The sequence below is a fragment of the Podarcis bocagei genome (assembly GCF_964188305.1).
Source record: "Podarcis bocagei genome assembly, chromosome: 4".
NCBI lineage: Eukaryota > Metazoa > Chordata > Lepidosauria > Squamata > Lacertidae > Podarcis > Podarcis bocagei.
The window spans coordinates 91,161,858-91,183,734 of NC_138128.1; the positions used below are offsets into that span (position 1 = coordinate 91,161,858).

A 21,877-nucleotide genomic window follows, 5' to 3' on the forward strand; every position below is an offset into this window, starting at 1 on the left:
GGCAAGAGGGGGGCGCATGCACGCATCCTGCCAGGGCGGGCGGTGAATATCTGCCCCGGGAGCGAGAAGGCAGGGAGGCAGCTAAAGATCTGGCTTTTCGATCTGGCTTGATTTGCATCCCAAAGCGGATACCAACAATGTAATGAAATGGAACGTCACAAATGCAGCGCAAATCAAGTAAAATAATTAAGGTGGGGTATAAGAGACACGGGTGGTGCTGTAGGTTAAACCACAGAGCCTAGGACTTGCCGATCAGAAGGTTGGTGGTTCGAATCCCCGCAATGGGGTGAGCTCCCGTTGCTCGGTCCCTGCTCCTGCCAGCCTAGCAGTTCGAAAGCACCTCAAAGTGCAAGGAGATAAATAGGTACCGCTCCGGCAGGAAGGTAAACGGCGTTTCCGTGCGCTGCTCTGGTTCGCCAGAAGCGGCTTAGTCATGCTGGCCACATGACCCGGAAGCTGTATGCCGGCTCCCTCAGCCAGTAAAGTGAGATGAGCGTCGCAACCCCAGAGTCGGCCACGAATGGACCTAATAATGGTCAGGGGTCCCTTTACCTTTATAAGAGAGAGAGAAATCTGCTCTTGGCATGCATAGGAAATTATTTGCAACTAAATTGGCTGTCTATCTATTTTTCTTTATTTTCTTTATTTCATAAAAAAAAGATAAACCACTTGGTCATTGTTTTTTTAAAGAAAACCTTTAAAAAGAGAATAAAACCATAACATTAACTAGCAATCCTACGCTGTAGACTCGTGAGTTTTAGTCAGTTAAGTTCTACTCAAAATAAACACATTGACATTAACTAACCTAAGTGTATCTGAAGAAGTGTGCATGCACACGAAAGCTCATACCAAGAACTAACTTAGTTGGTCTTTAAGGTGCTACTGGAAGGAATTTTTTTTTATTTCCACTATGGCAGACCAACACGGCTACCTATCTGTAACTAAGTTAGCCAGGTCTGTTAACTTCAGCGGGTCTGCTCAGAGTAGGACTGGTATTGTGTAAACGTACTGGTATTGTGTAAACGTGTGTTGATAATGAGATTTTCTTTGGCATTCCCCTCTCAAAAACTTTCTGGCTGCTTTCAGGCTTGTGGAGGTGGCTGGGAATCACTCTGTATTTGGATGGTTAGGGAATGTGATATACAGTGGTACCTCGGTTTAAGAACGATTTGGTTTACAAATTCTGCAAAACCAGAAATAGTGTCTTGGTTTGAGAACTTTACCTTGGTCTAAGAACAGTGGACGGTTGGAGGCTTCATTAGGGAAAGAGCGCCTCGGTTTAAGAATGGATTCGGTTTAGGAATGGACTTCCAGAACGGATTAAGTTCTGAGGTACCACTGTAGAGGGTATTCGAAAAGTCACACCTACTGTGATACATTGTCCATAAGTGTAAGGGTTCATATTGGGAGAGACCTTCCAGAAGCTATTGTGGTCCTCAGCTGCAAAGAGCTGTATAGGTCAAAAGGAGCACTTTTAACTGGGCTTGGAAGCATACGGGCAACTGGTGTTGCTGCAACAGCATTGGAGCTGTATGCTATTGTTACATAAGTTGGGATCCTCCCCCTCTGTCTGCCGAGTGGTAGCAAGAGTCTATGGCAGGCATAGGCAAACTTGGCCCTCCAGATGTTTTGGGACTACAACTCCCATCATCCCTGACCACTGGTCCTGTTAGCTGGAGATGATGGGAGTTGTAGTCCCAAAACTCCTGGAGGGCCGAGTTTGCCTAGGCCTGGTCTATGGGGTTCCAGGCACTCATGCAGGGTCTGTGTTTCTTCGGAGAATTGAGATGTGGCAGGGACTGTCGTGAGTTTAAGAAATAAAAAGACCTTCAGTCTGCATGGAGGGAGTCCAGATCTTACAGCATGGTCATTGTGGGGCTTGTACACAGTGTAGCCATGGAATGTAAGGCATCTCTCCCAGCCAGCCTTCAGCCAACCTGTCCAAGATACATCCCAGTCTTCCTTCCTTCCTTCCTTCCTTCCTTCCTTCCTTCCCTCCTTCCTTCCTTCCTTCCTCCTTCTTTTCCCCAGAACACCTTGCTAAAAATTCTCTTTTCCTTTTTTTATAATAATTTTTATTAATTTTGACATATAAATTATAATACGTACAACAAAACTTCACAACTTATGCAATCTTTTTTGGACTTTCATCAGCACCTCTGATGATCCACCGTTCTTATCACTTCTTATGCATTTCTTAAATTCATATTGCCTTTAATTATTTAACTAACCATCCTCCCCTTTATCCATTTTTGCAATAGTTCCAATAATTCACCTCACAAAACTTCTTGCAAACGTAGTCTGATCATCACAGTTACTTTTCAAATAGTCTGTAAATTTACACCAGTCTTCTGTGAATCTCTGGTCCCGCAGATTTCGAATCCTTCCTATTAATTTGTCTAATTCTGCATTCTCTTTTCCTGTCCCTTCAAACACATACCCCATTGGTCTTTCCAGGCCAAAAGATTCCTCTCAGATGGCCCATCAACTCCTTTTGTCATGTTAACAGATTTGCTCTTCCCTAGGCCAGCCAGGCTGGTTTGCATCAGCCAGCCAAGGGATTCATTGTCTCACACAGTTCTGCAGCTTGTACTTTCATCTATACCAGGCATGTCCAACAGGTAGATCCGTGATCTACCTGTAGATCACTGGACATCTGTGGTAGATCACTGGCTCCCCTCAAAGAAGTTCAACAAGTTTGGCTCCCCTAAAAAAGCTCAACATATTTGCCCTGCAACCCCAAAAAACAGGGCTTTCCTCATCCCTAAAAGAAACTCAACAGCTTTGACCTGAACCCCCCAAAAGGGGGTAGATCACTGCCAGTTTTTAACTCTGTGAGTAGATCGCACCCTCTTGAGAGCTGGCCACAACTGATCTATATGTATCTTGATTAATCAAAATTCTACCATTTAAGAATTTCTAGGGTTTAGGTGGGTCCTCCTCAAATTATAACAATATTTTTGCCCTGAGTCGATCAACAGTTGATCAGCTGCATTGCACACTAGTTGAAGTTTCCAAAGAGTCCCCCAAGGCTGTCCCATATAACATATGTTGTTGTTGTTGTTGTTGTTGTTGTTGTTTAGTTGTGTCCGACTCTTTGTGACCCCATGGACCAGAGCATGCCAGACACTCCTGTTTTCCACTGCCTCCTTCAGCTTGGTCAGACTCTTGCTGGTAGCTTCGAGAACACTATACAACCATCTTGTCCTCTGTCGTCCCCTTCTCCTTGTGCCCTCCATCTTTCCCAACATCAGGGTCTTTTCCAGGGAGTCTTCTCTTCTCATGAGGTGACCAAAGTATTGGAGCCTCAGCTTCAGGATCTGTCCTTCCAGTGAGCACTCAGGGCTGATTTCCTTCAGAATGGATAGGTTTGATCTTCTTGCAGTCCATGGGACTCTCAAGAGTCTCCTCCAGCACCATAATTCAAAAGCATCAATTCTTTGGCGATCAGCCTTCTTTATGGTCCAGCTCTCACTTCCACACATCACTACTGGGAAAACCATAGCTTTAACTATACGGACCTTTGTTGGCAACTTTGTAAGAGTATGTGATACAAAATATTTGGGTGGCATTCAACTTAGTTTTACACAGTCGACTGATGGAAATGAATGGACCTAAGTTATTCACATTCTTTAATTTCAGTTCTATTTGCCAGGAGGTGATGGGACCAGTGGCCATGATCTTCGTTTTTTTGATGTTGAGCTTCAAACCATATTTTGGCCCTCTTCTTTCACCCTCATTAAAAGGTTCTTTAATTCCTCCTCACTTTCTGCCATCAATGTTGTGTCATCTGCATATCTGAGGTTGTTGATATTTCTTCCGGCAATCTTAATTCCGGCTAGGGATTCATCCAGCCCAGCCTTTTGCATGATGAATTCTGCATATAAGTTAAATAAGCAGGGAGACAATATACAGCCTTGTCGCACTCCTTTCCCAATTTTGAACCAATCAGTTGTTCCATATCCAGTTCTAACTGTAGCTTCTTGCCCCACATAGAGATTTCTCAAGAGACAGATGAGGTGATCAGGCACTCCCATTTCTTTAAGAACTTGCCATAGTTTGCTGTGGTCGACACAGTCAAAGGCTTTTGCATAGTCAATGAAGCAGAAGTAGATGTCTTTCTGGACTCCGTAATCCAGTGCATGTTTGCAATTTGGTCTCTGGTTCCTCTGCCTCTAACATATGCTTCACAGTATTCCACTCTTAAGGTTACCAGAGGACACTTTACTGCAGCCAAGGTGTAACTCCATCCACTAGTCTTAAGGTCATCGTTGAGACACCAGCCTAAGCTTAATTCTTCCTGTGGTCTGCCCACTCAGAGCCACCTAAGCTGCTTTTCTCTCACACCTTATTTAGTTTGGCCAAAGGTGAGTCTCTCCACAGCAGGAAGATTGCCAGGTTGGTGCAGCAGCTACATCTTCTCCTCCCACTGGGTTTCAAGGTAGATGGTGCAATACTTTGAAACATTCCCTGAGGCAGTTCCATGGAGCCTGCTTCCAGGTCAGCGGACATGAGATTGCAGCTTTGAAAAAGTGGAGAAACTTGCATCTGAGTGGGGATTCATCAGAGATTATGGTGTTACGGAAATTACGGGGGTGGGGGACATCTTTAAAGTTAAATATTACAAATATTATGCCTGAATGTATCCTTTCAATATAAAATCATCTCCTTTGCCAGTTCACTCCATTCCAAAGCTATTTTCCCCTTGAAAAAGGACTCCAGGAAGTTCCCAGAGGTGACATTTGCTGGGCTCATTGTTAGCCAAAGGAAGCCAAATCTCATCACCTGACTCTCCTCAGGCTCCAGACATGCAAAGGAACTTCTATTGTACTTTTGGGTGGTGGGTACTTAAGACATATTTGTCTATGCTAATCTTATACCTGAGTCTTGCCCTGCCATGTCTGCTTATGCTAATCTTGTACCAAGGACTTGTCTGGACATGTTTGCCAAGGTTAACCCCTCCCCTTTTGTGACATGTCAGTGATGTAGCAATGATGCTGTACGAACTTTATTCTGGGATATGGTGGGAAAGTTTTAAAAGTCTTTGTCACCCCATCCTCGGGGTTCAAATTTGCTCTTTGAACCTACTGCGCAATAAACTTTGGTCTACAGCTATTTGCTCCGGTGGGCTGGACTCCTTCCTTTATTCCGCAGGGACCCGCGGGCTCTGCCTGATGAGCTGGGTGACTGAGCAGCCTCACACCTAGATTTTTCCATAACAATGGTCTGCAAATGGCTGGCATAGTCCACCACAGCTCACAGAGCTCCACAGTCTGGCTTGGCTGGAGAGTGAGTCTTTCTCTCTGAAGAGGGAACTTCCTCTCTCAAAAAGGTTCCATGCAATATCTGGAGAGACATTTCTTCTGCACGAAGCTTTGCCAAGCCTGTCAACTTGAGGCAGCAAAGTATACTGAAAGCCCTTCTTGCAGTGGGTTGGCCCACATTTCAACAAACATTGGCTGCACCTCGTGGTTCGTGAAGAGAGCTCTTAGCCACAAGTCCCAGTTTAGACGACTCCTTGAGTTAAACCAGGGGTCAGCAACCTAAGACCCATGGGCCCGAAGCGGCCCCTGAGCGAACCACTCGGCAAGTCCCCATGCCGTGCTGCGCCGGTTTAGCGCAGCACGGCATGGGGACTCTCTTCCACTGCTCCAGAAATCGCTTCTGCGCATGCCCAGATGCCGGAAATCGCGTCTGTGCATGTTCGCAGCGCCGGAAATTGCTTCTGCGCATGCCCAGACGCCGGAAATTGCGCCTGCGCAGAAGTGATTTCCGTCTGGACATGCGCAGAAGCAGTTTCCAGCACCGCAGACATGCGCAGACATGCGCAGACATGATTTCCTGCATCACGCTTCACCGGTCTGGCCCACGGAGGATCTCGGTGGGAGTGATCCAGCCCATGCCAACCCCTGAGTTTTGTTTTGTTTTTAAATGAGAATTTATTTGCTTTGGATATCCAGCAGCAGCAGTAGCTCTTAATGTTTGGAGTTGGCCACACGCTCCAACTCGTCCTTCTTCTTGATGGCATAATAATAATAATAATAATAATAATAATAATAATAATAATAATTTATTTATACCCCGCCCTCCCCAGCCAAGACCGGGCTCAGGGCGGCTAACAACCAATAATAATAATAATAAGTTGATTAAAATACAATTTAAAAGAATTAAGATACAACATTAAAACAATTAGGGAGCAATCTCTTCATAGGAGGAGAAAGGAAAAAGAAAGAGGGGGAGGGAATCAAACTGATTCTGAGCCAAAGGCCAGGTGGAACAACTCTGTCTTACAGGCCCTGCGGAAAGAGATCAGATCCCGCAGGGCCCTGGTCTCAAGAGACAGAGCATTCCACCAGGCTGGAGCCAGTGTTGAGAAGGCCCTGGCTTTGGTTGAAGCTAATCTAACTTCCTTAGGGCCTGGGACCTCTTGAGAGTTGGAGGAACTCTTAGCTGCATTGATCAGCTCATCTGCTAGGCACTCAGCTATGGTCTTTATGTTGCGGAAGGAAGCTTCACGAGCCCCAGTGCAGAGCCACCAGATAGCCTGATTGACACGACACAAAGGTGTCACATCAACAGCTTGTCTCCTCACTCTGCCAGCTCCACCAATACGGGTAGAGTCTTCATGAGGGAGAGTCTTCACTGCTGATGATGGCATTCACCAGGACTGGAAGGGGGTTCTCTCCTGTGAGCAGATGGGTGATCTCGAAGGCATGCTTGATGATGCGCCCAGTCATGAGCTTCTTGCCATTGTTGCGTCCATGCATCATCATTGAGTTAGTGAGGCGCTCAACGATAGGACACTGGGCTTTCTGGAAGCGCTTGGCAGCATAGCGCCCAGCACTGTGTGGCAAATACTTGGCATATTTCTCCTTCACTGCAATGTAATCCTGCAAGGAGATATCATTGATTTGCACATCATCTGTACTCCATTTCCCAAAACTGAAGGAATGGGTTTCTGTGCAGTCAGTTTAAAACTGGTTCAACCCCCCCCCCTTTTCTTGTTTCTCCAAGAGAGCACTCTAAAATGCATAAACTTTGAGCTGTTGAGCAAATGCATAACAAGGACACAGCTGCATAAACAAACTCTCTCCTTTATCAGTCACGGCAAGGGATGACCCTGACTGTACCAGTAGAACAGAGAAGACACGTCTGTGCCTTATCTTACGTTCTGACCACAAAAGACGCACAGACCCAAATCCGGGAACAACGCCAGAGCGTGTTCTCGGAGATGACGACCTCTTCCTCCAAGATAAGAGTAGGAAGAGAAAGATCCTTTTATGGTCAGAAGTACAGGAAGGAATACCCTTTTATGGTTAAGAATACCAGAGCAAGAACATATGTGATGTCAACCTGCGTACATAGGCTGACGTGGTTGGATTCCTGGGGAAGGAGGGAGAGGGTGCCTGGAGGATATATATACTGCATGTAATCTCTGATTTCTTTGGACTTGCTGTGGACTCACCACGCAAGTGCCTTCTGCTATCGGTGTCATTTGACTTCCTTCCTCCTGTCCCGGAGCAACGCAGATCCAATCGGTAAACTCCAATAAGGCTACAAAACAGCTTGATATCAGGGGTCTCAGCCACAGCAGGGGCTGTCTCCCAGTCAGTCATTATGGAGGAGCTTCGCTCTCCTCCCCGCATCCCGCTCGCTCGCAGAGGCAGAAAAGGGCCACGCGCGGGGTTACTCAGAGTCTTATGCCGACCCCTTGGCAGGGCAGTAAGAAGGATCTGGGGGGAGCAAGGTGGCTGTGAAGTCCACTCTGGGAGCTCCCTCTGTCACACAGCCTTGTCAAGCCAGGTCAAGGTATCTTATGAGAACATGAAGCTCAACATTTGCGTTGCGTATTTTATGTGCTTGCCCTTCTTGCGGCAAGCGACAGGCCTCCCTTTCTGGCTTGTGCCATCTCTTTATTTCTGCCCACCCCTTGCTAAAATATATTTCATTTACTCAGCCATGGTTAGAATAATATTGACTTTAAAAGTTGAAATGGCCATTGATGTAATCTTTCTCTCCATGTGGCAAATTCTAGCAAAAGTTAATGAGAATTTACGGGGCAGAGTTTTATGGGATGGAGGGATCAATTCCAAATAAGATCAATTTTGCATCTCACCTCATTATGCAAATTGCCTTTTTTGGAATGGTATCAATATTATTAAAGTTAATATCCAAATCTAATTGTCTTGTCCTGGCAGAGCTGGGAAAATATAAACAGCTGAAACAGCATGCTTACTTTCAGATATATATATAATATTAGCATGACTGATGCATTATCTTGCATAAGATCAATATTAACATTAATGAAGCCTACATTTTACTTCATTACATAAACTCTGGCGTACTAGTTCTCATTTTTTCTCCCGTTATTCACATCAGACATAATGGGGAATGTCTCTGTAACGATCTCTATTATAAACCTCTGCAGATCAAAACCCATTCCAGATTATTTATCATTAAACCCATTTGCTCTAATGACAACATTAGTTATAAACATACTAATTTAATGAAGACAGTGATAAACCAGGTATACCTACATCTAACTGCTGTTTATTCTCAACACGAATGTGTTGCTTGCTTGCTCTTTCTGTTTCTTCTGCCTTTTTTCTTATTTACAGAACCCTCCCCTGTGCAAGCAGACCTGGAAGACATGCTGCTGCTGGGAACTTTACATTGGCATATTACAGTATCAGGAGGAATATTATGGCTTAACTTTGCATCAGTGTAACCCCACTACCAGAGCAACCTCAACCGTGTGTAGTGATAGTTGGAATCAGAGATGTGTCATGGGAGGAGTACAACCTAGTCAGCAAAACAGTGTAATTTTACCCCGGGCAAAATAGGTGGTGTATATGTTAACTGTTATGTACTAAAGTTCTCACCCTAGGCCAGCAGGGGATACTGTAGATAGTTTTCACTCAGGTCCACATATGCAAATAAGGGATTGAAACTGACGTTCAGTGATTGGATAATTACAGAAAATTGTTACTGTTGCATTCTAATGGAGCTCTATATAAGCAGGCTGGCTGAACCCTTCAGTTCAGTTCTGTTCTGGCCTGTGAATAAACAAGAGTTGTTTGAAGAATCGCTGTGTCGTCTGATATTTCACCCACAACTTAACATTAACACTCATGTTGAACTCAGCAGACCACCATAAAATACTTCCCCCATCTCCTTCCACCCTGCCTGCGCAACCCCCATGGATTCTGACTATGTAGCCAGTTACTGCATATTATCATCATCATCAAGGGGACGCGGGTGGCGCTGTGGGTTAAACCACAGAGCCTAGGGCTTGCCAATAAGAAGGTTGGTGGTTCAAATCCCCACGACGGGGTGAGCTCCCGTTGTTCGGTCCCTGCTCCTGCCAACCTAGCAGTTCGAAAGCACGTCAAAGTGCAAGTAGATAAATAGGTACCACTCTGGAGGGAAGGTAAACGGTGTTTCCGTGTGCTGCTCTGGTTCACCAGAAGCGGCTTAGTCATGCTGGCCACATGACCTGAAAAAACTGTTTGCGGACAAACGCCAGGTTCCTCAGGCTATAGAGCAAGATGAGCGGTGCAACCCCAGAGTCGTCCACGACTGGACCTAACGGTCAGGGGTCCCTTAACCTATTATCATCATCATTATTATTTCAATTTGTATACCCACCCTTTATCAAAAGGGGCCACGAGCTTACGGGGGAGTAAGCCGCGTGGAATTCAATAGGACTTACTATCGAGTAGACAAGCTCAGGCTCCGCAGGAGCCATGCTATAAAATTAATAGCAACGAAACAGCCATGAGGTTTGTTTAAACAAGAAAATAACAGGTTTGGAATTGGAATAACAGGTTTGGAATTGCCCAAGAAAGATGTTAAATTATTTTTGTATGCCACAATTGCTGCTCGTATTTTGTTAGCTAAAAAGTGGAAAACCCAAGAATTACCAACGATGGAAGAATGGCAGATGAAGATGATGGGTTTTTTGGAGCTAGCTGACCTAACCGGAAGAGTCCACGACCAGGAGGAGGAGTATCAGGAAGATTGGATTAAATTTAACGATTACTTAGTTAAATATGTTAAGTTAAATTAACTGAAAACAGCTTGCAGATACTCAATTGGCTTAGGATTTTATTTAAGTTAAGTGATGAATTAATATGTTTAATTTCATAATGTGAAGATCTAGGGATGTTGATGTTTAAGTTAAATTTTATAAGGACTGTGATTTGGAAAACCGTTAAAAGGATATGCAGTGAAATTCAAGTGAGGAAGTCAGTTAACAATGTTAATAAGGGTAATTTTTAATAAAGGCTATGATTTATGTTTGTTTGTTTTATGTGTTTGTTTATAATGTTGTGGAAAACCAGTAAATTTTTTTTTTTGAAAAATAAATAAATAAAACGCGACAATTAAATTAAACGTTTCACTTTCAGCTGAGGGAGAGCACGAAGGCCCCGTCGCCCTGTCTCTTGCTTTGGGGGGGAAAGAGGCCACAGAAGCAACCAGCCCTTAGCCGCGCGTGCGCTGTAAATCGACCCACTGTTCCCCGTGAGAGAAGAGGCCGCTTCCGCCCGGCGGGAGGCGGCGACGGCGCGTTCTTGCGCGCGTGCGCACGCACGGGGAGGCATAGCGTCCAAAGGAAGCGCGGGGCTTAGGTCCTGCGACGCAAAGGCTGGGGGTGATGGGAGCTGTAGTCCAAACGACATCCGGGGAACCAAGGCCGGCATTTAATGCGTCTATGATGTGCGTGACGGAGCGCGCCGCGCGCCTCCCCCCACCTTAGCTCCGCCCCTTTCCGCCGTCAGAGTTCCCTTCGGCGCTGGAAGGCCCGCCATGGCGTTCGGCGGCGCCGCTGCTGTCCGGCTGCGGCCTCTCCAGCTGCTGCGGCCGCTGGCGTGGAAAGCGGCGGCTCCGAGCGGCGCCCGTGCCGGTCCGTGAGTTACTGCTGCCGCCGCTTCCCATGGGGTGGTGCAGAGAGGGGAGGTGGGGAGGTCACCTTCCCCTCAGGCAGGCGGGTTGTGGGGGTCAACATCCATGGGGGGGGGTCACTGCCCCACAGGTGGGGGGTCACCTTTCCCTCAGGTGCGGGGGCCACTTTCTCAAGTGGAGGGGTCACCTTCCTTCAAGGTTCAATGACTGTCAGATGGGGGGGGGGTCGCTTCTCCACAGGTAAGGGGGTCACTACCCCAGGTGGGGAGATTACATTCCCCTGAAGTAGGGGGAGTCACCTTCCCCTCAGGTGCGGGGGCCACTTTCTCAAATGGAGGGGTCACCTTCCTTCAAGGTTCAGTGACTATCAGATTGGGGGGGGGGGTCAGCATCCCTTCAGATGGGGGGGTCACTTCTCCACAGGTGAGGGGGGTCACTACCTCAGGTGGGGGGATTACATTCCCCTAAAGTAGGGAGGTTTGGGGGCCACTTTCTCAAATGGAGGGGTCACCTTCCTTCAAGGTTCAATGACTATCAGATTGGGGGGGGTCAGCATCCCTTCAGATGGGGGGGTCACTTCTCCACAGGTGAGGGGGGTCACTACCTCAGGTGGGGGGATTACATTCCCCTAAAGTAGGGAGGTTTGGGGGCCACTTTCTCAAATGGAGGGGTCACCTTCCTTCAAGGTTCAATGACTATCAGATTGGGGGGGGTCAGCATCCCTTCAGATGGGGGGGTCACTTCTCCACAGGTGAGGGGGGTCACTACCTCAGGTGGGGGGATTACATTCCCCTAACGTGGGAGTCTCCTTCCCCTCAGGTTTGGGGGCCACTTTCTCAAATGGAGGGGTCACCTTCCTTCAAGGTTCAGTGACTATCAGATTGGGGGGGGGTCAGCATCCCTTCAGATGGGGGGGTCACTTCTCCACAGGTGAGGGGGGTCACTACCTCAGGTGGGGGAATTACATTCCCCTAAAGTAGGGAGGTTTGGGGGCCACTTTCTCAAATGGAGGGGTCACCTTCCTTCAAGGTTCAATGACTATCAGATGGGGGGTCACCTTAGGTGGGGAGTCACCTTCCTCTCAGGTGGGGGTTACCATGCTCTAAGGTGGGCAGGTCAGTGACTACCAGGTGGGGGGGGTGAGCATCTCCTCACACAAGGGGTTCACTTCTGTACAGGTGGGGGTCACATTCCCCTGAAGTAGGGGGAGTCACCTTCCTCTCAGGTGGGGGTTACCATGCTCTAAGGTAGACAGGTCAATGACTACCAGGTGGGGGGGTCAGCATTTCCTCACACAGGGTTCACTTCTCCACAGGTGAGGGTTCAGCATCTCTTCAGATGGGGGGGTCACCTCAGGTGAGGAGGCACATTCCCCTCAGGTAGGGGGAGTCACCTTCCTCTCAGGTAGGGGTTACCATGCTCTAAGGTGGGCAGGTCAGTGACGACCAGGTGGACGGTGAGCATCCCCTTCACACAGGGGGTTCACTTCTCCACAGGTGGGGGGGTCACATTCCCCTGAAGTAGGGGACCTTCTGCTCAGGTGGAGGTCACCATGCTCTAAGTTGGGAGGTCAACATCTCACTTCTCCACAGGTGGGGGCAACCTCAAGTTGGGGGGGTCACTTTTCCCTCAGGTGTGGGGGTCCCCTTCCTGTTCACCTGGGGGTCTATTGAGCGGGGAGGAAATTGAGGCTGCGCTGGACCTACGGGTGCCACCAAACACCTGTTTTCTGTGTTTGTAAGAACTTGGTTGCTTGGTGAGGTAGCGCCTACCACTTTGGAACTCCCTGCCTATTGATCCCAAGTAGACATCTTCACTGCACTCTTTTGGCACCTGCTTAAAAAGACATTCCTGTTTAGGGGAAGCCTACCTAGGTGCTTAGAGGATTGAGATGGTTTCTAACCTGTTTCAGTGTTTTAATTTTTTGTACATTTCAAGGTTCTCGGTTTTAGCGTCTCTGCTTTGAGGGTTGTTGTTGTTTTACCATCAAGTGGTGTATGAAATAGAAGAAATGGAAAGAGCAGCCTGCTGGATCAGGCCATTGGTCCTTCTTGTCCAGCATCCTGTTCTCCCAGGGGCTGACCAGGTACCTGTGGGGAACCAGCAAGCAGGAACTGAGCACCAGAGCAAAATCCCACACTCATGGTTTCCAGCAACTGGAATTTGGAAACATTCACTGCCTCCATGTGCTGGGGGCAAAGCCATTAATAGCCCTCTCCTCCTCCATTAATTTGTCTAATCCATTCTGGTTGATGTCCACCTCTTGCCTCCTGTGGGAGCGAGTTCCGCAGTTTGACTATATGCTGCATGAAGAAGAGCTTCCTTTTACCTGTCACTCCATAGCTCAGTTGATATGGGACAGCTGCATGGTGCTGATTACACCAAGATTGCAGGTTCGATCCCCATATGGGATAACTGCATATTCCTGCCATTACAGGGGGTTGAACTTGATACAGTGGTACTTCACAAGACGAATGCCTCTGAAGACGAAAAACTCGCAAGACGAAAGAGTTTTTCGTTTTTTGAGTTGCTTCATGAGACGAATTTCCCTATGGGCTTGCTTCGCAAGACGGAAACGTCTTGCAAGCTTGTTTCCTCTTTCTTAAAACCGTTACAGTAATACAGGGTGCATTGCTTGAAGAGGTGCAGTTGCGACTTGACTTCGGGGAACAACTCATAGCACGCGGTGTGGTAGCCTTTTTTGAGGTTTTTGAAGATTTTTTTGAAAAAATTGAAACCGTGCTTCACAAGACGAAAAAACTCGCAGGACGAAAAAACTCGCAGAATGAATTAATTTCGTCTTGCGAGGCACCACTGTAATCCTCAGGATCCCTTCCAACTCTACAATTCTATGAATCTTCCAACGGTGGCTGCAGCCCTTTTGCATGCTGGCTTTGGGAGACAGCTCCATGAACACACAGTGCCTTTATCACTGAGTAAAAGAGAGTGGGATAGGGCTGTGGCTTGGTTTTTCATTGTTTTCTAGTTTTCTTTTTGTGCTGTGAATTTAGTGGGGCTTCATTCCTGAATGCCTGTGACCAGAGGGCCCCGGGTCCCAGGTTAGAATTCCCTGTTCAGTCGCACTGAGGATGACGGTGGCTTTAAAAAGAGAGAGAGAAAAAACCAAAGCCAGCTCCTGCCAGCACAATATCTGGGCTATTCATGTCTTCTCAATTTTCTCTGTGGCTTCTGTCATCTTCATCACCATTGTCACTTTTAATTTGCATACCGCCGTTCTGTGTTGCTATACACAAGGCAGCTTACAAGCTGAAGAGGCAACAAAATATGCAAGGAAGGTCACACACCTTACAACGATCCAATACAAATAAGTCATAATTTTAAAATGACTTAAACATGTAAAATAAAGAATATTCAGTAATCCATCAGCCTGTAATACACAATAAAATTAAGCTCTCAAAATATCAGCCAATAATGATTAAAGAGAAATTTACTCTCAACAGTTACCATAAAGCATTACTAAATTATAATCAATAAAAATAACAAGTCATAAAATACCATGATACATTAAACTATGTAAAAAAGATTGACTTGAACAACAAGGTCACATAACTTTTGAAATTATTAAAGGAATCCCCCCCCCGACTCCTTCCTTCCTTCCTTCCTTCCTTCCTTCCTTCCTTCCTTCCTTCCTTCCTCTCTCTCTCTCTCTCTCTCTCTCTCTCTCTCTCTCTCACACACACACACACACACACACACACACACAGCCTTCACAGTCACTTCTGCTATTCTTAAAGCTGTGGCCTGGGAGAGGCTTTTCTAGGGTACCTTCATGCCAAACCTCCACATCCCCACCCTTATTGATTAGATCTTCTGGTCATTCCACCCCTCGCCCCCTAGCTGCCACTGCGCTTTATGCAGAATGTTGTGCTCTTTCTGCATAAAGGGCAGGGATTTGTGCTTCTGGATCTCTTTGCTGTAGCTCTCATTTTGAATGGCAGGTGGTGACTGAGGATGGAACCGGCTGTGATTCTAGACTACATGCAGGGCTGCTGGAAACACACCCATGTTGGGGTTGTTTCTGCAGATTTTCCCGTGTTATGTGAGCTTGCTGTGTGTTCCCCTACACTTGCTCCACATCATTGATTGTCACAGAGGTCAGAAAAAATGCAGGCAAGTGACACTACTAGATCTGGCAAACGTATTAGATTGTGAAGGGGGAGAACATTGACATTTTCAGTGGCAACCCCACCAGTTTTGCCGTGAGGTGAGTGTGCTGCCGAACACAGCTGTACACTTACTTCCTTAACTGTGAATTCAAAGCTTCCGTCAATGCAGGCCTAAATGAATTCAGCTTTTTGTTCTACAGCCCTGTACTGTTCCTGCTCTGAACAATCTATTCTTTGTAAGCTGCTATTTCCCCCTGTAGCCTTGGGCTTGACTTGCATTTCTTCCTCTAGCTTCGGACACGCCAAAAGACTTGCTGCCTGGGCCTTACCCCAAAACTCCGGAGGAACGGGCAGCTGCGGCAAAAAAGTACAACATGAGACTGGAGGACTATGAACCTTATCCAGATGATGGCATGGGGTGAGGTATACTTGACTCAAAGATTGGGTGATGTGGGGAGCTGGGATTGTGAAAAGCATATGCCTCTCCTGGTGTTGTTTGCAGACACTTGGGTAAAATAAACATAATATTCATGCTTCTTGGCTCTTCTCTGCCTACCCCACCCACAGCAATAATAGATTGTTTTCATGAAGTTCAGACAATGGGGATCCAACCACACAATCCTGGGAAGCCCTTGGACTTTGCAAGGCCAGCCAAAAAGGAAGGGGCAATTTTAAGCACATATTCAGGTCAATACTGTCTCAGCATGAGCCACATTAAGATATTTGTTCATCTTCACATCAACTCAGTGACTTGGGTTATTAGTCCGGTTTTTACCAAGGAGTAATGAAAACTAGGGAAATGAACCTGCATTAGCAACATGAGGTCAGGGCAGTGCCTCAGGATTTTAAAATAGGGAAAAATCCTACCCTATCCAAACCCACTTGAGAATGTTAAAAGGTAAAGGGACCCCTGACAATTAAGTCCAGGCGCAAACAACTCTGGGGTTGTGGCCCTCGTCTCACTTTAAAGGCTGAGGGAGCCGGCGTTTGTCTGCTTCCGCAGACAGTGTTTCCAGGTCATGTGGCCAGCATGACTAAGCCGCTTCTGGCGAAACCAGAGCAGCACATGAAAATGCCGTTTACCTTCCCGCCGGAGAGGTACCTATTTATCTACTTGCACTGTGTGCTTTTGAACTGCTAGGTTGGCAGGAGCTGGGACCAAGCAACAGGAGCTCACCCCGTCGCAGGGATTCGAACCACCAACCTTTCGATCGGCAAGCCCAAGCGGCACAGTGGTTTAACCCACAGCGCCACCCACATCCCTGTGTTGAAAATGTTAGTAGTGTGGGTGGCGCAGTGGGTTAAACGACAGAGCCTAAGACTTGCCGATCAGAAGGTCGGCGGTTCGAATTCCCGCCACGGGGTGAGCTCCCGTTGCTCGGTCCCTCTTCTGCCAACCTAGCAGTTCGAAAGCATATCAGAGTGCAAGTAGATAAATAGGTACTGCTCCGGCGGGAAAATAAATGGCATTTCCGTGCGCTGCTCTGGTTCGCCAGACGCAGCTTAGTCATGCTGGCTACATGACCCGGAAGCTGTACGCCGTCTCCCTCGGCCAATAAAGCGAGATGAGCGCCGCAACCCCAGAGTCGGTCACAACTGGACCTAATGGTCAGGGGTCCCTTTACCTTAAACTACTCCTTTAGAATTACAGTCTACACTGTGGGGAATACATAACTGATAGGGGAGCTTAGATTTGAAGTGAAGGCAGGAATCCAAATGCAACAGGGGTTCTCAACTGGTTTGGGCCAATGAATATATTGGATAGTTCTGAGCAAATCCTGGGGTGCCAGTTGCAAAATGGTTGCTCTCGGGGTGCGGGTGACAGAACACCAAATGTTTGCCATATCTAGAAAGAGACAGGAATGCAAAATGACGTGGGCATCCCCTTTCCATCAACAGAAAAAAGGTACCTACGTCAACCACTTCTGCATTCACTCACAGAGAGCAGTTCTTTGCACGCCTTCTGTGTTCAGAACGGAAGGGAGGGTTGATGTCCAATCATGGCATCCAATGAAATGTGGGCATGTTTAAGGGGACCTGTTCAGTGTAAGAGATGCTGAGCCAATACACACAAGCACTGAGCAGGAAGGGCAAATAGGCCCTCATGCATTGCTGATTTGGAGGGCAATATTTACAGAGACCTTTTTAACAGACTCCATAGATACCCAGGGGGTCAGGTTGGTGACTGCTGAAATACAACAACATTAAGTCTAAAGTTTTTAAATGTAAGTAAACAATTCCATGTTAATGTTGTCCTTCTGTAGTATGAAGCTCTTCAAGACTCATAATTGAGAAACATTGGCCTAATTCATGGAGGATCCTCTCCCTTAGCTCACGTTTGTAATAATATTAAAGTGGCAGTAGCTGCCACTATGACATAAACTTCAGTCTACCTCCCTCTCTCTCCCCTCCTTCCTGATTGGAATTTGGCTCTTTTCGAACCCTGTGATATATATATTTTAATTAAATACACAGCTCCGAATGGGTTTTGTTTCCATGACTTAGTGGTATATCACACTATATCCCGCAGAACCTGTAAACTAGGAAAACTGGGAAATGGTAAAACACAGGCAAATTGCTTTTTACAGGATGAAATGGTTGAGTATTTTTTAATGAATAAACATAGAGTACTCAGAGCTTCATAGCTTTACCTGCTTTCTCTTCTGCTCTTGTATTATTGTTCTTGTAAGCATTTTTCTGTTTGTCTAGTGCAATGGATTTATGGTGACTTCCTTATATACTTTTCATAGTTATGGTGACTATCCCAAGCTTCCTGACCGATCACAGCATGAGAGAGATCCTTATTATCAGTGGGACCATCCTGAGTTAAGGCGTAACTACGGCGAGACCGTAAGGATGATAGTTTTTTGTGTTCCATTTCTGTGATTTCAGTTTGCAGTCCATATTTATCTGGGTTAGGGAGAGTATCACCGAGTTGAGACTTTTTACTGAATCACATTCTGATGCTTCCAAGCTCAAAAGATCTTCCTGTTTTTGAATTTACTTAGTGTACACACATTGACACTTTAGAATCCAAGTTTTGAGTATGAAAATGATAATTGTATGTGTTTTAAAAATAGATTCTGACCTTGCAGATATTTTGCTTTCTGATTGCAGTGTATGAAGTCACTCAGTGTCATCAATACTTGCGGTGCTTTGCAATGTAACACAAACTGAGCAGGTCCTTTTCCTAAGAACTTAGTCTAAACATGGATAGGGAGGGAGGGGACGGGAAGCTTCTGGTATTAAGGGCTAAGCAGAAGCAAATGAAGCTATAGGCACATAGGATGTGTTTTCTCCTGGAAACACAGATTTAACAAGGGAGGGCAAATATTAGAGAGAGATCTTTATCAGTGGCTTGAAGACTAATAAGAGAAGGTGCATGCATTCAGGGGGATGATGTCACCTAGACATCATCCAGACTTCCTGCAACCCTAGATGACCCTTGGTTCCCTTCCAGCTCTATGATTCTATGACGTAAACAGCATCAAGGCTGAATGGATGGCTCTGTTTCAGGGAGCAGGAGGTCTCTAAGCAGATCAGGGCAACAGAGTTGGAGGAGTGAAGATCACAGGCGAGAGTACCGTACTTTCCGGCGTATAAGACGACTGGGCGTATAAGATGACCCCCAACTTTTCCAGTTAAAATATAGAGTTTGGGATATACTCGCCATAAAAGACTACAGTGGTGCCCCGCAAGACGAACGCCTCGCAAGACAAAAAACTCACAAGACGAAAGGTTTTTTCGTTTTCGAGTTGCTTCGCAAGACGAATTTCCCTATAGGCTTGCTTCGCAAAACGAAGCTTGCCCCCGCACCCCGGACCTCTTTTGAAGCAAGGGGCGGTGGGGAGAAGATCGCTTCTCCCCGTTGCCAGCCCCGCAATCTCCAGGGACAGAGGGAAAGGCGTGCGCGCGCCTTCCCCTCTGTCCCCGGACCCCTTTTGAACCAAGGGGCGGCAACGGGGAGAAGCGATTCTCCCCGCTGCCCCTTCCCTTTAAAACAGGTCCGGGGACAGAGGGGAAGGCGCGCGGCACTTCCCCTCTGTCCCCGGACGGTCTCCATAGGAACGCATTGATTGATTTTCAATGCATTCCTATGGGAAACTGTGCTTCGCAAGACGAAAAACTCGCAAGAAGAAAAAACTTGTGGAACGAATTAATTTCATCTTGCGAGGCACCACTGTACTCCTCTTCCAACGCACACCATTTAAAAAAAAAAAAAAAAAAACCAGTCTCCAGTCCGGCTCGGAAATCCACTCCACTCCCCAGTGGCCGGGGCTTCTGGGGCCAATTTTCAAGCGTATTTCTGCTTCATCTAGAGATCTTGGTGTCCTCTGATTTAATTTGTTGTCTTTTTATCCTTTGGTGGGGAGTTGCTGCCGGAGCCGCTGCTGTAGCCGGCGTATAAAACGGCCCCCGAATTTTGAGAAGATTTTCTTGGGTTAAAAAGTAGTCTTATATGCCAGAAAACACAGTATATTAAGATACAAAATAGGAAATTTCATCATAGGATGATATCTCATCACAGCAGAGTCCCTTATTTGCAGAAGAAATCAGTTTTTTGTTGTTGTTTTTTGTGGGGGAAGCAAAACAAGTCTGGAAGGGGACCATGCGAAGAAACTGGGTGATCCCCCCCCCCTCCTGGTTTTTTACTGGGTCTTCACAACTAACTTTGTTTGCTCGTCACATCAGTTCAAGGGGAAGATTTATTCCTGCGATGTGAACTAGTTCATGTCTAAGCTCCCCCATAGACAACCCCTGGTTCATAGTATTAGCAGTAAACTGTGTGAAGCCCTCTCTCATCTCCATAATAACCCCAAGATAACTCGCAGGTGGTGTTGGCCATATATAACCACACCTCCCCTTTGTTTTGACCAGCTGCATTGGCATTTTGATATGTTCATCCGGAACCGGGTTGACACATCTCCCACTCTCGTGCCCCGGAACACAATGTTTAAGTACCTCTTCGGCTTCATTGGCTTCATGGTCTCCATGTTTGTTCTTGGCGAGATATTTCCATCCTACCAGCCTGTGGTGAGTTACAAGTCAGCCTTTTTGAATATCTGGCTGTGAGAGCCCTCTAAAGTTCATACCTAGACTCCAGTGCCCCATATCATCTGGGGGGGGGCACTTTCTGTCTTTTGTTAAAATATTTGGGGAACCTCAGGCTAGGGAGTCATCTGTGCTCCTCAGGACTCTCCCTAAGCCATGCCCCTCTCTCCAAGCCACACTTTCTGTTGCCCAGCTGGAATGTGTCATTGAACTGTGGTCGTGCCTCTGGTTTGCCTACAAAGAAGAGGGGTGGGGTGTAAACCTTGTGAGTTATTATTATTATTATTTATTAAGTTTGTATATCGCCCTATACCCACAGGTGTATTCCAGCATGTGGCTTTAATGTAATCTGCTGTAGCAAAGTCAGAGTTGCAGCCCTGGATGGATCCCCAATAATAATAATAATAATAATAATAATAATAATAATAATAATAATAATTTATTTGTACCCTGCCCATCTGGCTGGGTTTCCCCAGCCACTCTGGGCGGCTTCCGCAGAGACCAAAAATACACTAAAATATCACACATTAAAAACTTCTCTGAAAAGGGCTGCCTTAAGATGTCTTCTGAATATCAGGTAGTTGTTTATCACTTTGACATCTGATGGGAGGGCGTTCCACAGGGCGGGCGCCACTACCGAGAAGGCCCTCTGCCTGGTTCCCTGTACCTTTGCTTCTCGCAGTGAGGGAACCGCCAGAAGGCCCTCGGCGCTGGACCTCAGCGTCTGGGCAGAACAATGGGGGTGGAGACGCTCCTTCAGGTATACTGGGCCGAGGCCGTTCAGGGCTTTAAAGGTCGACACCAACACGTTGAATTGTGCTCGGAAACGTGCTGGGAGCCAATGTAGGTCTTTCAAGACCGGTGTTACGTGGTCTTGGCGGCCGCCCCCAGTCACCACTCTAGCTGCCGCATTCTGGATTAGTTGTAGTTTCCGGGTCACCTTCAAAGGTAGGCCCATAAAGAAATGGTGGCCCTGAAAACAAACTATCCTTGAACTTGGTCTACTGGATGGGGTTCTTACTGCTCACAATAGATTGTTTGGCAGGTGATAATCATCTGTCTTAAGTGAGAAATGCCACATGCAGGTGGCCTTGTGAGCAAACGAAAAGTGGGGGACATGGCATGTGGGTTGGCAGGTATTTTGTTGCTTTGAAAGGGCTCACTTGGGCCTCTTGGTTCTGTACTCTATAAATATGTAGTGTGATGAGTTAATTCTCGCTGTCTCCTGTTCTCTGCAGGGCCCAAAGCAATTTCCCTACGGCGACCTGCATGTGGCACGAGGTGGGGATCCCAGCGAAACACCTGTGGTGAAGCACTATGAGATATAAGGATGGCTGGAACTGCAACTCCTCTTTTATCCTCTCTGATCAGGATTATCTATAAAACAAACTGTACACCACTCTTCTCAAGATCCTGGTGTGGTTGTTGTTGTTGTTTTTTTGGGGGGGGAGAACAGGACGGGAGGGCACAACCATGAAAGCCTCTACTTAGTTATTTCTGATTTGTATGAGTATGTTGTACAGTGGGCCATGTGGATTTAGCATAAAGGTAAAGGGACCCCTGACCATTAGGTCCAGTCGTGACCGACTCTGGGGTTGCGGCGCTCATCTCGCTTTATTGGCCGAGGGAGCCAGCATGTGGTCATGTGGCCAGCATGACTAAGCCACTTCTGTCGAACCAGAGCAGCGCACGGAAACGCCGCTGACCTTACCGCCTGAGCGGTACCTATTTATCTACTTGCACTTTGACGTCCTTTCGAACTGCTAGGTTGGCAGCAGCAGCAACTGAGCAAT

At 46.8% G+C, this 21,877-nt stretch overlaps 1 protein-coding gene and 1 pseudogene across 2 annotated transcripts; one reads left to right on the top strand and one right to left on the bottom strand.

Moving 5' to 3' along the window:
- Positions 1-6,229: 6,229 nt before the first annotated feature.
- Positions 6,230-7,709, bottom strand: LOC308585785 (small ribosomal subunit protein uS7-like; annotated as a pseudogene). Its single transcript, XR_014013503.1, has 2 exons — positions 7,564-7,709; positions 6,230-6,942 (listed from the first exon to the last, which is right to left on the bottom strand). The product of XR_014013503.1 is annotated as a small ribosomal subunit protein uS7-like (transcript).
- Positions 7,710-10,759: 3,050 nt separating this feature from the next.
- Positions 10,760-21,493, top strand: NDUFB8 (NADH:ubiquinone oxidoreductase subunit B8). The gene is made up of 5 exons (XM_081191937.1): positions 10,760-10,906; positions 15,324-15,450; positions 17,783-17,882; positions 19,911-20,066; positions 21,323-21,493. The coding sequence occupies exons 1-5, from the start codon at positions 10,810-10,812 to the stop codon at positions 21,410-21,412; spliced, it is 570 nt and encodes a 189-aa protein (XP_081048063.1). The 5' UTR covers positions 10,760-10,809; the 3' UTR covers positions 21,413-21,493.
- Positions 21,494-21,877: the final 384 nt, after the last annotated feature.